Consider the following 12,777-nt stretch of genomic DNA (forward strand, 5'->3'; position numbering starts at 1 on the left):
TGGTCTGGGTTTGGACCCTCTTGGGGCTGTTGTGCTGGTCGGTTGTGCTCCTCCTGAGCCGTGGCTGTACGCTGTGCCTTGCGGAGGGAAGGCAGGCGCATGCTCTCGTGGGATGAAAGGTACTTTGTGATCCGGGACAGCTCTATCCATCCGCACCACTCCTCCCAAGCTGGGATGCTGGACTAGTGTCTGAGCTTGCACGGGGCCTTCTTTTGGCTGCTTTTAGCCCCTGGAGCTTCAGCTGGACCTGAGCAGATTCTGGTGTGGGGAGTAGCAAAACAGAGGCTGGCCCTTCGTGACACCCCGTGATCAGTATTGAGGTGGGATAGAGAAAAAGGGGGACAAGATACCTGTGACAAATCCAGATGAAAAAGGTCTGAAGGAGCAAGTCCAGGTCCTTATCCTTCAGTACTAGAGAAACCTCTCGCTCCCTGGACAGGATGGAGCACTGGCTGCTGGTGATGGCGGTTGGAAAGCGGGTGCCCTGGTGCCCACATTGGGCTGTCAAACACGTACCCCAGCATCGGGCAGGGCCTTTTTGGCTCTTGCTGGCTCTGCAGCGAGGCTGGGGCCTTGGCTAGGTTTTTCTATGGTGGTTGCTGAGGACATTTCAGACTATACGGCAGCTCTGTGGAGATGCTCTGCTGCTGTATCTGGGACAGCCTGGCTGCGGTGGTGTCAGTAACAGAGCGGAGACGCTTAACAGTTGGTTCTGCAGGAGCTTATCGCTTTGCTGTGGCACCATCTGTGGCAGGCTGTGTCCTGGCTCTGGCAGGCTGTCACCATGAAGAGGGGTAAAGGAAAGGTCTGGCTTCACCTGGAGTGAGTGGGGGGAAGTCTTGGGAGGGGTGACACTGGGTCATCTTCATGAGCCTGTGATCCCAACTTAAAGAGCTTAGGCGGGGAGCTTTCACCTGCCTCCCCCAGTATTGCTGGGAGAGGTGGAGTGTGCCAGGGAAGGAGAGCTGGGGAAGACTGGGCCCTGCTACAGGTGTAGCCAGCCCACGGCTGAGACTGGAGGAGAATTAGATTGACTAAATAATACCTGTGGTCTGTCTCAGACTTTAAAAAAAAAAAAAACAAAAAAAACACATCAGCGTCCAAAACTTGAATTCCCAGCGGAGAATGGTCAAGGTGACAGGTGTCTGGGCTGAAGTGGGAGCTCCCAATTTGTGTGTAATTTTGTGAGTCTTTGTTCAGAGACTAAAGAATATTTTTAGCAGAGGGGTGCTGCTGCTGCTGCTAAGCGCCGAAGCTGGGCTGGGAACCAGAGGCAAGTAGGGACAGATGTCCTGTGCCACTCTCCGGGTGCTGAGGACTCCCCGTTTGAAGGGGGTGTCAATATGCTGTCCACACGCAGCCGATGGGACCAGGGATCCCTATAAATAACTGGTCCAGGAGACACAAAAGTTAAATCCCCCCAACTGCTTGTTGGCCACGAGTCCTTCCCTCACCCTTTTACTTCCATGGAGTCGGCTGGTTCGGGTGGGCTCAGTGACACTGCAGCTCCGCCGCACCCCGCCGCCCTCCTCGAGGGTAAAGCCCGAGGGGTTCCACGCAGGCCGGAGGCAGAGGGCGCCGCGGCCGTCCCGGTACGAGGGGTTCGGACGTGAGGCCCTCAGGGAGGCGGCCGGAGGGGCCTGCTGCCGTCGTGGGCCTGGCTGAACGGAGACGGCCCGGGGGAGGATGCGGGGCCCGGCCGTGGGAAGGGGCACCAGGAGCCCGTGGAGACGAGGTGGGGCCCGGGCGGCGGAGGGGCCCGGTCCCGGTCACGGCCCCGCTGTTGCCATGGAGACGCGCTCCCGGCAGGCCCTGCGCGGGAAGGGGGGGGGAAGGAGATGCGCCGGCACGTGACTCCCGGACATGTGACCACATCACGTGCTCGCCGCCGCCCGGCCCTGCGCGTGCGCAGAGGCCCCCTGCAGTGGGGCTGCCCCGTGCTGCGGGCCGTGCCGGTGACGTCACGGTGCGGCAGCCAATCGGCGGCGGGGGGGCGGGGTCTACGGCGGCGGCGGTCCCGGTCCGGGTCCCGCTCCTGGCTCCCGCTCCCGGTCCCGCTCCCGCCATGGCCCAGCGCGGCGGCTCCGCGGCGCTCCCGGACAACCCCTTCCAGGTGCGTCCCGTCCGAGCAGGAGCGGCCTCGGCCCCCGTGGTCCCGTTCCCGGTGTCACACGGTGTCTCCCGTAGGATCCCGGACCGGAACACGCGGCGCTGGACGACTACAACCCCTTCGGCAGCAGTGCGGTGAGGCGGCGGGCGGGCCGGCCGGTGCGGCCGCTTCCCAGCAGCGGGGCCCTACCCGGGGCGACTCACCGACCCCCCTGTTCCCCGTTCTTCCCGCAGCCGCCGCCGCCGTACCAGGCCCCGTCGGTGCCGCCGCTCCCACCAGCCGCCAGCATGGCCCCGCCGCCGGCCGCCGCGCAGCCCCCGCGGAAAGCCAGCCCCACCGAGCCCCGGAACTACGGCTCGTACGGCACGCAGGTAACGGGGCGGGGGGGGCAGGGGACGGCCGGCGCGGGGGCGGCGGGAGAAGGCGGCAGCCCCAGGGCCTGCGCTCCCCCGCAGGCCTCGGCGGCGGCCGCCACGGCCGAGCTGCTGAAGCGGCAGGAGGAGCTGAACCGGAAAGCGGAGGAGCTGGACCGGCGGGAGCGGGAGCTGCAGAACGCGGCCCTCGGCGGCACCGCCGGTGAGTGGGCGGCGGAGCCGGGGGCGGGGGGGGACACCCTTCCCCGCGGCCCCCCCGGCACTGCCGCTCTCTCCTTCCTCCCGCAGCGAGGATGAACAACTGGCCCCCGCTGCCGTCCTTCTGCCCGGTGAAGCCTTGCTTCTACCAGGACATCCCGGTGGAGATCCCCGCCGACTTCCAGAAGACCGTTTCCACCATGTATTACCTCTGGATGGGTGAGGCCCGGGGGAAGTCTACGGGCAGGTCCTGGGAGGAGGACGAGGAACAAGCGTCAGGCGTTCACACGGGTGCTGCTGCTCTGGAAAAATGGCAATTAATGCTCGGTGCCTGGGGCTGAGCCCTCGGTGGCGGGGGAGCCTGATGGATGGGCTGGAGCGAGTCCAGAGAAGGGCAACGGAGCCGGTGAGGGGTCTGGAGCAGGAGTCCTGCGAGGAGCGGCTGAGGGAGCTGGGGGTGTTCAGCCTGGAGAAAAGGGGGCTGAGGGGAGACCTCGCTCTCTACAGCTCCCTGAAAGGAGGGGGTAGCCGGGGGGGGTCGGGCTCTTCCCCCAAGGAACAGGCAATAGGAGAAAAGGAATGCCCTCAAGTTGTGCCAGGGGAGGTTTAGGATGAATATTAGGAAAAATTCCTTCATGGAAAGGGTTGTCAGGCATTGGAAGAGGCTGCCCAGGGCAGTGGTGGAGTCGCCATCCCTGGAGGGGTTTAAAAGCCGGGCAGACGCGGCGCTGAGGGACGTGGGTCAGTGGGGGTTTGGGCAGGGTTGGGGTGATGGTTGGACTCGATGATCCGGAAGGTCCCTTCCAACCTCGACGATTCAATGTCCTCTCTCTTAGCCAGCACCATCGCTCTTTTCCTGAACTTCTTGTCCTCGCTGGCCTGGTTCTGCGTGGAGCCCTCATCTGGTTCTGGGTTTGGCCTCTCCATTCTCTGGGCTCTCCTCTACACGCCCTGCTCCTTTGTCTGCTGGTACAGGCCCATGTACAAAGCTTTCAGGTGTGTGTCTGCTCGGGCTCCCGCGCCAGCAAAGCAGCGGGGTGGGATGGCTGCGAGGCTGGTGCTCGAAGCTGGGGAGACTGGGCTGCTCGGTGGGATGGGCCCCTGCCCCGCGTGCAGCACCGAAGGCATCCCGGCTCCTGGTGGCCTTTGGGCCTGGGGGATGTGGTGATCCTGCACCGAGCTGATGCAGTGAAATGCCGAAGTTAAGGCTCCTGGGCCCCTTGTTTTGAGAGATGAGCTTCTACTACAAGGTTATATTGTCCTAAAGCATTCTTTCTTAAAAAATAGATAAGTTCTGCCATTTAGTACTACAGCTGTTGCATCTGCTCTTTGTACAGCCTTAAGGCACCCAGTCTCCTCAATTAAGCTCTTACTTCAATTAGTTTACAGCTTTAATATATCAAACCCTACTTCAGAGCTGCTGGCTGAGGAACGAATCCTGCTTGGGGTGGGGCTGCTCCAAGGAGGACACGGGAACGTGTTTTCCCGTGGACCTTGCTGTTGGAGGTCCCTGTGCTGCCTTATGCCTCTTCCTTGGATCTCTTCTTGCTTTAAGTCCCTTAACAAGTGGCCGCACCCCTGGGGCCCGCACGTTCTCCTTGCATCCCCCGCTTTGAGGAAGGCGTGAGAGTTGGTTTTCGGTGGCCTAACCTTGCCTGTCTCTTTCTCCCAGGAGTGACAGTTCCTTCAACTTCTTTGTCTTCTTCTTCGTCTTCTTTGCCCAGAACGTGATGTACGTGCTGCAGGCGATTGGCATACCGAACTGGGGATTCAGGTGCGTGTTGTGCTGATCCCGGGAAGCCCGGCCTGGCCGAGTGCCCCAGGAAGGCGGGTGGCGAAGGGCGAACTTGTGGGCAACTGCCTCTTGTTTTGCAGTGGCTGGATCTTGAGCCTGATAGCGCTGCGGCAGAACACGGCCGTGGCTGTGATGATGATCCTGGTGTCCTTGTTCTTCACAGCAGTGGCTGTTTTGGGCATCATTATGCTGAAAAAGGTGAGTTCAGACGGAACCTTGGGGCCAGAGTGCCCCCTTGGGAGGACAAGGAGGGGGTTTGGCAGGCACGAGGGCACGGCTCCGTTCATTGGGAGCCTGGAACAGGACCAGTGCCCTGACCCCGAGCCTGTTGCTCTCTTCCAGATCCACTCTCTGTACCGCCGGACGGGCGCCAGCTTCCAGAAAGCGCAGGAGGAGTTTGCCGCCGGGGTCTTCTCCAACCAGGCGGTGCGCACCGCTGCAGCCAACGCTGCCGCGGGTGCCGCCACCAATGCCTTCCGGGCGCCCTAGCCAAGCGGGAGGCCCCGGCTTCTTCCTCCACGTGGGGCTTGTTCTAGGGAAGAGGAAATCCAAGTTGCACTTTCATTGGATCCCCGTGTGTCTGCATCAGCTGTCAGAGGCTGCCTCATCCCAGCTTGGAAGTGCTGGTGCCTGAACCGTCTGCTGCTCTAACCCCTCTCCTCACGGATGGAGGCTGTTCTGCTTTGTGCTCGTCCCCTTCCCTCAGCGGATTGGGGAAGGAGCAGGACGGGAGGTGCTGTGACCAAGCCCCGTGGCTGTCATCGCCCTCTCTTCCAGCTCCAGGAGCCTCCTCCAGACGGGTGACAGGGACCAAAACGGCTGCTCACCTTCCCTGGGCTCTCCCATCTCCCCACCTGGTGATGGCATTTGTGTGCCCTGGGGCATGAAGGGTTCCCCGTGTGCCTCATCCCAGGGTGCGCAGGGGACGGCTCTTCCCTGGAGGCTTTTGCCTTCCCTTTGACGAGGGACCTGATTCTCTGCCAAGAACATCATCCCTGTCTTCCCCCAAGGCCAGCCCTGGTGGGGTGGCGCTAGCTCTGTCCCCAGGGTGCTGAGCAGGGGGGCTGTCTCCCTCCCATCCTTTTCCCCATCCTTTCCCTCCCTGCTGAGCTGAGCCCGCTCCAGGTGCAGGGATAAGGCGAGTGGGGCCAGGACAGGCACGTGCTGCTGGTGCGACTCCCTGCCTTTAGCTTGCGTGCCCAGCCGCAGCCATCCGGGCCTGGGACGTGGGGGACCCCAAAGCCAGGCTGGGGTGGGCTCCTGGTGCCTCCTTACCTCCCTCTGCACCTCCAGCTTCTCCCTTCCTCCTTTCTGCGTGCCCTGGGGCCAGTGACCCCTCGCTCCCCATGGCACTCTGCACCCAGAGCCAGGGCCTTCGCCCTCCTCCCTTCTCGGGGGCTGAGCCTATTCCTGTGCCCGGCGCTGCCCAGTATGTGCCCTCCGTCCCCGCTAGCACCTGCTGTCCCATGTCCCTGGGCCTGGTACCGCGGCACTGGTTACGCTTTGCCCCCGGCTCTTCTCCGCTGCTCCTGGGTTTGTCCCTGCTGCTCCTGGGCCGGCGAGAGGGTTCGTGCCTTCATCCGTAGGGGCCAGTGCACGCCTTGGGTCCTGCCCTGTCCCGCTGCCGTGGGGCCGATGCTGGGCGATGGAGGGGGTCCCTGCTCCGGCCGTGGCCATCCCACCATGGGGCAGCTCCAGCTGCGGCCCCCCACCCCCCCACACACCGTGTTGCTGTGCCCGACGCCAAGCCGCCTTCAGGTTTTATTTAAGGAATAAATGAAGTTTCACTGCGTGCCTCCGCCGTCTCCCTGCGTTGCAGACGGGGGCGGGAGGGGGGGGGACACGCCGGGGCCGCAGCGTGCGGCGGGGGGGGGGGGGGGGGGGCGGACTACAGCTCCCGTCGTGCCGCGCAGGGGCGGCCCCGGTGCGGGCGCGGCCCGAGCTCCGTCCGGCGTGCGGGCGGCGGCGGGAGCGTCCCCGGAGCTGCCCTGAGCCTCGGCCGCGCCCGCTCCGCCTCCCGCCGCGGCCACCGGGCTGCGGCCCCGCCGCAGCGGCCCCGGCGGAGCGGGGGATTCCCGGAGGCCGCCGCCGGGGCTCGGCGGGGGCGATGCTGCGCCGCTCCCCGCGCAGCATCCCGCCGCCCGGCCGTGCCCGCCAGCCGCTCCGCGCCGGGCCGGGGCTGGGGGGCGCCGGGCGGCCGGCCCGCTGGTAGCCGCCCCGCCGGTACCGGCCCGTGCCGGGGCGCTCCCGGCGGCGGGACCTGCCGCCCGCGGAGGATGCTCCTGGGCGGCGGCCGGACCCTCGCCCGCCGCCCGGCCCGCGGCTCCCGTCTCCCCGCCCTGCCCCGGGGGACGGTGGCCTGGCCCGGGCGCCGCGTCCCGGGCGGCATGAGCCCCCGGCGGGAGCCCGGCGCTGGAGGGACGGCGAGGGAGGAGGAAGCCCCGGGGCCGCGCTCTCCGGCCGGGATGCGAAGGTACCGCTGAGGCCGGTTGTGTTCCCAGCGGAGCTTCTGGCGGCCGCCGGTCCCGCCCGGCCGCGGGCGCTGCCCCCCGGGGCGGGGGCAGGGAAGAGCCGCCGTCAGCATCCTCCGGGAGGCGAAAGGTGGAGCCCGGCCCGTTCCCGCAGAGCGTCCGTTCCTGCTTTCCCCGGGCCGGCCCCGTCCTGGCGCGGTGCCGCCGGTCGCCCCGGGGCTCTGGGGCCGGCTGCCCCCGCTCGCCCCCTGGGGCAGCCATGCCCTCCCCCAGCGACTCCAGCCGCTCGCTGACCGGCCGCACGTCCCGCAGCCTCACCCACCTCCGCGTCCAGCGGACCTGGCTGCAGATCCTGCTGGTGCTGGGCTTCATCCAAGTGATCCTGGGCGTCCTGATCGTCACCTTCAGCCTGGTGGCGGCCACCATCACGCCCTCCGCCAAGATCCGGCATTCCTGCCCGTCCTGGGCCGGCTTCTCGGTGAGTCTGGGGCTGGGGCAGCGCGTGGAGGGGTCTGGCGCAGACCTGCTCCGTCGGGTCCGTACCGCTCACTGGATGCTGAATTTGCTGCAGGTCCCAGGGGAGTGTAGCCCCGTTGCGCCCCCACCCTCTGCCTGTGGCTGCCGTGGTGCATTGTGGGAGAATCCCGGGGGTCCCCCCAGGGTGACTCCGTGAGGGATGGGGACCCCTGGAACGGTGCGGGGGGGCTATCCAGGGTAGGCGTTGAGGTGACACGTGTCTGGACAAAACCCTGAGCAGGTCTGTGCTGCCACAGGCAGGGAGAGGTGCGTGGGGTGCTGCGGCGGCGACAGGGTGCCCTGCTCCCAGGCCGAGCGGTGAGGATGCTCTGCCTGCTGCAGATGTGGGGTGAGGGCAGGACCCTGGCAGGCCTGGGGTTCCCCCCGCGGTGACCCCCCGTGGCACAGATCCTGGCCCAGGTTTGCTGCCCAGCATGGAGCCGCCCGCAGTCCCCAGGCTCTCCAGTGCCCTGAATCAGCAGTTTCTCCAGGCTTGCGGCGCCAAGGCTGCCCCTACAGCCCTGCTGCTCCGGGGCTGGCTCCGGGCCCTCAGGGCTGGGGGGGTTCTGTCCAAGGGTGGGGGCTGCTCTGGGCCCCACTGCCTGGCAGAGCCCCCTCCCCATCCTCACCCCCCGGCTTGTGCATCTGCAGCTGGCGCTGTCTGGGCTCGTCGGCATCGTCTCCTGGAAGCGGCCGCTCACCCTGGTGGTAGGTGTTGGGGGGAGGCCCCCCCCAGACTGGGGAGGGCTGCGCGGGGGGTCTGAGCGACCCCACATGCCCCGAGACGTGCGGCCGCGTGTGTTGGCTCCCTGCTCCGCAGCCCTGCCCGGCTGGCAGCCCCTCTCCTCCCCGCTGCAGATCACCTTCTTCACGCTGCTGTCGGTGCTGGGTGTCATGCTGAGCCTCGCCGGGTCCATCCTGTCCTGCCAGAACGCGCAGCTGGTGAAGTCCTTGGAGGCCTGTGAGAGGGTGAGGCTGGCTGGGGGCGGCCGCGGTGCCTCCATCCGCCTGGGCTCGTCCCTGGCTGCGTGGCTCTGGGGACACAGGGAGCTGTGGAGCTGGGCTCTGGGGGCGGGACGCGCTGGTGGCTCTCCCGGGAGGGCACAGCGTCTGGAGGTCCCTCACGGTGTTCCTTGTCCCCAGGAGAAGGACTCGTGTGTCTGCTGCCAGGCCCGCTTGGAGCCCCCACCCGCCTCCTGCAGCCAGCAGAGCGAGATGCTGACCATGTTCCCCAACCCCGACTGCCGGAGCATCCGTGTGGCACTCAAGGTGGGGGACCCGGGGTGGTGGGCGCAAGGGCTCCCTGGGGAGCGGCCGCGCACCCCGCTGTGCTCTGGGGGCATCCGCGGCTCACCCCGCTCCTCCCCAGGATCTCCTCTTCAGTGTCTGCGGCTTGACTGTCCTCTCCACCATCGTCTGCACGCTCTCTGCTGTCGTCTGCTGCATCCAGATCTTCTCCCTCGACATCGTCCACGTGGTGAGTCCCAGCCCCGGCCCAGGAGCAGACGGGGCTGGGTAGCACTCCCAGGCTGGGGGGGCCCAGGGTGCCAGGGCATGACCTGGCCCCAGCTGGGTGTGGATTAAAGCCCGGGACACGTTGCTGGATCTCTGGATGGGGAGTCCCAGCTCTTTTTCCTCCCCTTTTCCTGCAGCTGGTCCCCCAGCGCTCGAGCTCCGTGACGCTGGAATGTATGTCCCCCCCCGACACCTTTCTGCAAAGCATGATGGACTTCGAGGAGTTCGTCCCCCCAGTGCCACCCCCCCCCTACTACCCGCCTGAATACACCTGCAGCTCCGAGACGGACGCGCAGAGGTGGGATGCTCCTGGCTGGGAGCGGGGCTGGTGGAGCGGGGCCACCGTGGTGTGGGAGCCGGGGGGGGCTGTTTGCCCCCAGGAAGGGCTTGTCCCACCTGACGTGGCTTTTCTGCTCTTGCCTGCACAGCATCACCTACAACGGCTCCATGGACAGCCCCGTGCCCCTCTACCCCACTGACTTCCCCCCCTCCTACGAGACAGTGATGGGGCTGCGGGGAGACAGCCAGGTGGGAGCCGGGGGGCTGCAGGCAGGGCACGGCCGGGCCGGGCTGGGCTCCTGCTCCGCCTGTGCCCTGACCGCGCCGTCCCGCAGGCCACCCTGTTTGGCTCGCAGCTGACGGACGGCTCGCACGCCTGCACCTGCGACCGCGTCCCCTCCATCGTGCTCAGCGGAGAAGGTGAGCCCACCCCACCGGCGCACCTGGGGCTGGAGCATCGGCACCATGGCAGAGGGCTCGTGGGGCGACCAGCCCTTCCCGGACGCTCTTCACCCACGCCCACGCCGCTCCTTGCAGTGTCCATGGACAGCGGGTCCCTGATCATGTCTGAGATCATGGACATCCCCGGGGACAGCAGCCCCTCGGAGGACTCGTGCCTGCTGGAGCTGCAAGGCTCCATGCGCTCCGTCGACTACGTCCTCTTCCGCTCCATCCAGCGCAGCCGCGCTGACTACTGCCTGAGCGTGGACTGCGTGCAGTGCAGCCACCACGCGCGCAGCCCCACGCTGGGCTTGCAGGGCCCCTTCGAGGAGCCGCCCCAGCCCCGGGCGCGGGGGGAACGCTCCTACTCCTGCTCCACGGCGGAGCCCGGCCACGACGGCATCTTGGTGGGGGGAGCCGGCACCCACAGCTGCAATCGCCTGGAGGGGCTGTCCCGCTGCGTCGGCCCCTGCTTCCCCGAGGTGCGGCTCAAGGAGAAGGGCTCGCTGCAGGGGCGCGGGGGCGTCCGCTCGGCGGGGCCCGCCGCTGGCCGCCTCTGCCACCAGCGGCGCAACAGCGAGACCTCCTGCCCCTCGTCCCCGGCCCCGGGGCTGAGCCAGCGCCCGCTCGTGAGGTCGCACAGTGACCCCGGCGTCCTGACGGCCGGCCATGCTGGTAGGTGGCAATGGCTGCTGGGATGGGCACGTGCATGCGGCGGCGGCCGAGCAGCGCAGCCGGGACGCGCCGGGGGTTTGGGCTGCGGTTGCCTGTGGCCAGGGGGGTTAGAGCCAGTCTGAGGTTGTCCCGGGGGAATGGGGGGAGAAGGGTGGCAGGGCTGGTGCTGGGGGTCCGCACAGCGGCGCGGGGCACTGCCGAAGCCTGAGTGCTCTTTCTGCTCCCAGCAGATTTCAGGGAAGTACTTTATACCAAAGCACTGGAGGACACCTTGTCCAACTCCTCTGCGGATACAGGTCAGGGCACTGGGCCGTACTGGGATATACAAAAAGGTGGGGGGAGCGTTTCCGTAGCCCTTTGGGGGGATCGGGCTCACCCCACTGGGGCTGGGAGGATGGAGACCCGTGGTGGTACCACTCCCGCCGGCTGGGGAGACAGCAGGACCCCCAGGGGACTGCAGGGACAGGTCCCATCAGGAGCAGTATCCCGGCATCTGATGGCGGCGTCTCTGCAGGGCTGTGCTCCGAGGCCTGCCTGCTCCGCCGATCGCACTGTGACTCCCCGCCGTGGTTCCGGGCCGGCTCAGTGGGGAAGAACAAGCTGCTGCCCTCCAAGAAGGTGACGCAGCAGCTGTCGAAGACGACGACCCGCTCACTGGGGGACCTCAAGGTCTGCCGGGGCACCCGTGGGCTGGTGGCCAGGTTCCTGCAGAGACCCAAGCGTAGCCCAGCAGCCGGCACAGAGGTGCCCGGGCACAGCTCCCAAGGGCACAAGCAGGTGAGCTCCGGCAGCCACGGTGCCCCAGGGGACAGGAGCAGCTCCTCTTTTCCAGGGAGACCCATCCACACCCTCTCCCTCCCTCCGGTCCCCACCAGCACCTCCACGCTGGCCCTTCCAGGGTTTCCGTTTGCCTTCCATGGTGCCAGCACCCTGGCTGCAGGCAGAGCCTCCTCCCCGGGGCACTGTCCTTGCCCTGCCCTTCTTGGTGTGGCAGCTCCTTCCCCTCAGCCCCCACCAGAGCCCCGAGTGGGAAAATCGTGTGTGTCACAACGGCTTTGCCTTTGCCCCTGAGTCACCGCAGCCCGGGGGCAGGTGCTGGGACATCCCGGCCTCGGCTTACGGGACACCGGAGACTTTGCGCAGCCCGGGAGGCCCTGACGGGAACAAGCCCGTCCTTAATGACAGCGTACATGCGTGACACATGCCTCCGCCATCACGCCTCCGCCATCCCTCGCCACCCCTGCCGTCCTGCCCCGCGTGCCTGCCCGGCTGCACCCTGGGCAGGGGTGCCGGCAGCGCGGCTGCATCCTGTCCCCGTGGGGTTGCAGGTTCCCTGGAGCGCCTGCCCGGGAGCAGAGCGGCCCCACGAAGGCATCCACCTGCAGAGCTGCGGGGACCTGAGCTCCACCTCATCCCTGCGCCGGCTCCTGTCCGCCCACCGGCTGGAGCGCAGCCGCCCGCGGAGCCTCAGCGGGACCTGCAAGGAGAGCGTGCTCTGACAGCCCACCCTCGCCGCCGCGGGGACCCTTCTCGTGCCCCAGTGCGGACATGGGGGTCCCGCTCTGGGCCAGGACCCTTGGACGTTGCTCGGACGTTGCTGCCCCAGCAGGGCTGGGTCCTGCGCCGCTGCCCGGGGGCCTCGGCTGGGCCAGGGCGAGGGGCTGGTCCCCTGGGGTGTCTGCTGGGGGGCCGAGATGGCCGTGCCTGTCCCCTGCCCTGTCCCTTCTGCCAGCCGTGCCTGTCCCCCCCCTGCGCTGGCCGTGCCTGTCCCCCACACTGGCTGTGCCTGGTCCCCTGTACTGGCTGTGCCTGCCCCTACCCTGTCACCACTGTGCCAGCCGTGCCTGTCCCCTGGGATGGCCATGCCTGTCCCCTGGCCTGTCCAGCCCTGCCTGTCCCCGGCCCTGTCGCCCTCTTGCTGGCCATGCTTGTCCCCAACACCGGCTGTGCCTGGTCCCCTGTGCTGGCCATAACTGTCCCCCACCCTGTCCGTCCCCCCGACACACACCGGCTGTGCCTGTCCCCTGTGCTGGCCATACCTGTTTCCCGCCCTGTCCTCTGTGCCAGCCGCGCCTGTCCCTGCCTTGTCCCCCCCCCAACACCAGCCATGCCTGTCCCCTGCCCTGTCCCCCCCTGCGCTGGCTGTGCCTGTCCCCTGCCCTGACCCCTGTGCCAGCCGTACCTGTCCCCTGCCCTGTGTGTGTCGTGTCCCCCCCTGCCCTGTCCCGTGACGGCCGTGCCTGTCCCTTCCCTGTCCCCCCCCACCCCCCCCCGCCGGCCGTGCCTGTCCCCTGCACCAGCTGTGCCTGTCCCCTGTCCCCTGCCCGGCCGTGCCCGGTCCCCGGGGTCCCCCCGCCCGGCTGCGCCCGGGGCCGGTCCCGCGGCGCTGGAGCCGCCGCTGCC

General features: G+C 67.5%; 2 protein-coding genes across 4 annotated transcripts; both read left to right on the plus strand.

Moving 5' to 3' along the window:
• The first annotated feature begins 2,065 nt into the window (after window positions 1-2,065).
• On the plus strand, window positions 2,066-6,270 carry SCAMP3 (secretory carrier membrane protein 3). The gene is made up of 8 exons (XM_063357606.1): window positions 2,066-2,113; window positions 2,188-2,244; window positions 2,344-2,686; window positions 2,773-2,901; window positions 3,519-3,678; window positions 4,355-4,456; window positions 4,558-4,675; window positions 4,820-6,270. Exons 1-8 carry the CDS (start codon window positions 2,066-2,068, stop codon window positions 4,964-4,966), a joined length of 1,104 nt encoding a protein of 367 aa, XP_063213676.1. The 3' UTR covers window positions 4,967-6,270.
• Window positions 6,271-6,887: 617 nt separating this feature from the next.
• On the plus strand, window positions 6,888-12,749 carry ENTREP3 (endosomal transmembrane epsin interactor 3). 3 transcript variants are annotated; one of them, XM_063357249.1, is made up of 12 exons: window positions 6,890-7,426; window positions 8,116-8,172; window positions 8,323-8,433; window positions 8,608-8,733; window positions 8,834-8,941; window positions 9,117-9,277; window positions 9,408-9,507; window positions 9,594-9,678; window positions 9,796-10,374; window positions 10,602-10,670; window positions 10,889-11,151; window positions 11,703-12,749. In XM_063357249.1, exons 1-12 carry the CDS (start codon window positions 7,208-7,210, stop codon window positions 11,871-11,873), a joined length of 2,049 nt encoding a protein of 682 aa, XP_063213319.1. In that variant the 5' UTR covers window positions 6,890-7,207; the 3' UTR covers window positions 11,874-12,749. The 3 variants fall into 3 exon arrangements, with proteins under 3 accessions (XP_063213317.1, XP_063213318.1, XP_063213319.1); XM_063357247.1 differs by having other exon boundaries at window positions 6,888-7,426; window positions 9,594-10,374; XM_063357248.1 differs by having other exon boundaries at window positions 6,889-7,426; window positions 9,594-10,374; window positions 10,605-10,670.
• Window positions 12,750-12,777: the final 28 nt, after the last annotated feature.

The sequence above is a fragment of the Chroicocephalus ridibundus genome, chromosome 21, assembly GCF_963924245.1.
Source record: "Chroicocephalus ridibundus chromosome 21, bChrRid1.1, whole genome shotgun sequence".
Classification (NCBI taxonomy): domain Eukaryota; kingdom Metazoa; phylum Chordata; class Aves; order Charadriiformes; family Laridae; genus Chroicocephalus; species Chroicocephalus ridibundus.

Coding starts and splice junctions, on each gene's coding strand:
- SCAMP3 (XM_063357606.1), top strand. CDS start 2,066: ATGGCCCAGCGCGGCGGCTCCGCGGCGCTCCCGGACAACCCCTTCCAG. Junction 2,902..3,518: donor CATGTATTACCTCTGGATGG/GTGAGGCCCGGG, acceptor CCTCTCTCTTAG/CCAGCACCATCGCTCTTTTC. Junction 4,676..4,819: donor GCATCATTATGCTGAAAAAG/GTGAGTTCAGAC, acceptor GCTCTCTTCCAG/ATCCACTCTCTGTACCGCCG.
- ENTREP3 (XM_063357247.1), top strand. CDS start 7,208: ATGCCCTCCCCCAGCGACTCCAGCCGCTCGCTGACCGGCCGCACGTCC. Junction 9,508..9,593: donor GGCTGCGGGGAGACAGCCAG/GTGGGAGCCGGG, acceptor GCCGTCCCGCAG/GCCACCCTGTTTGGCTCGCA. Junction 11,152..11,702: donor GCTCCCAAGGGCACAAGCAG/GTGAGCTCCGGC, acceptor GTGGGGTTGCAG/GTTCCCTGGAGCGCCTGCCC.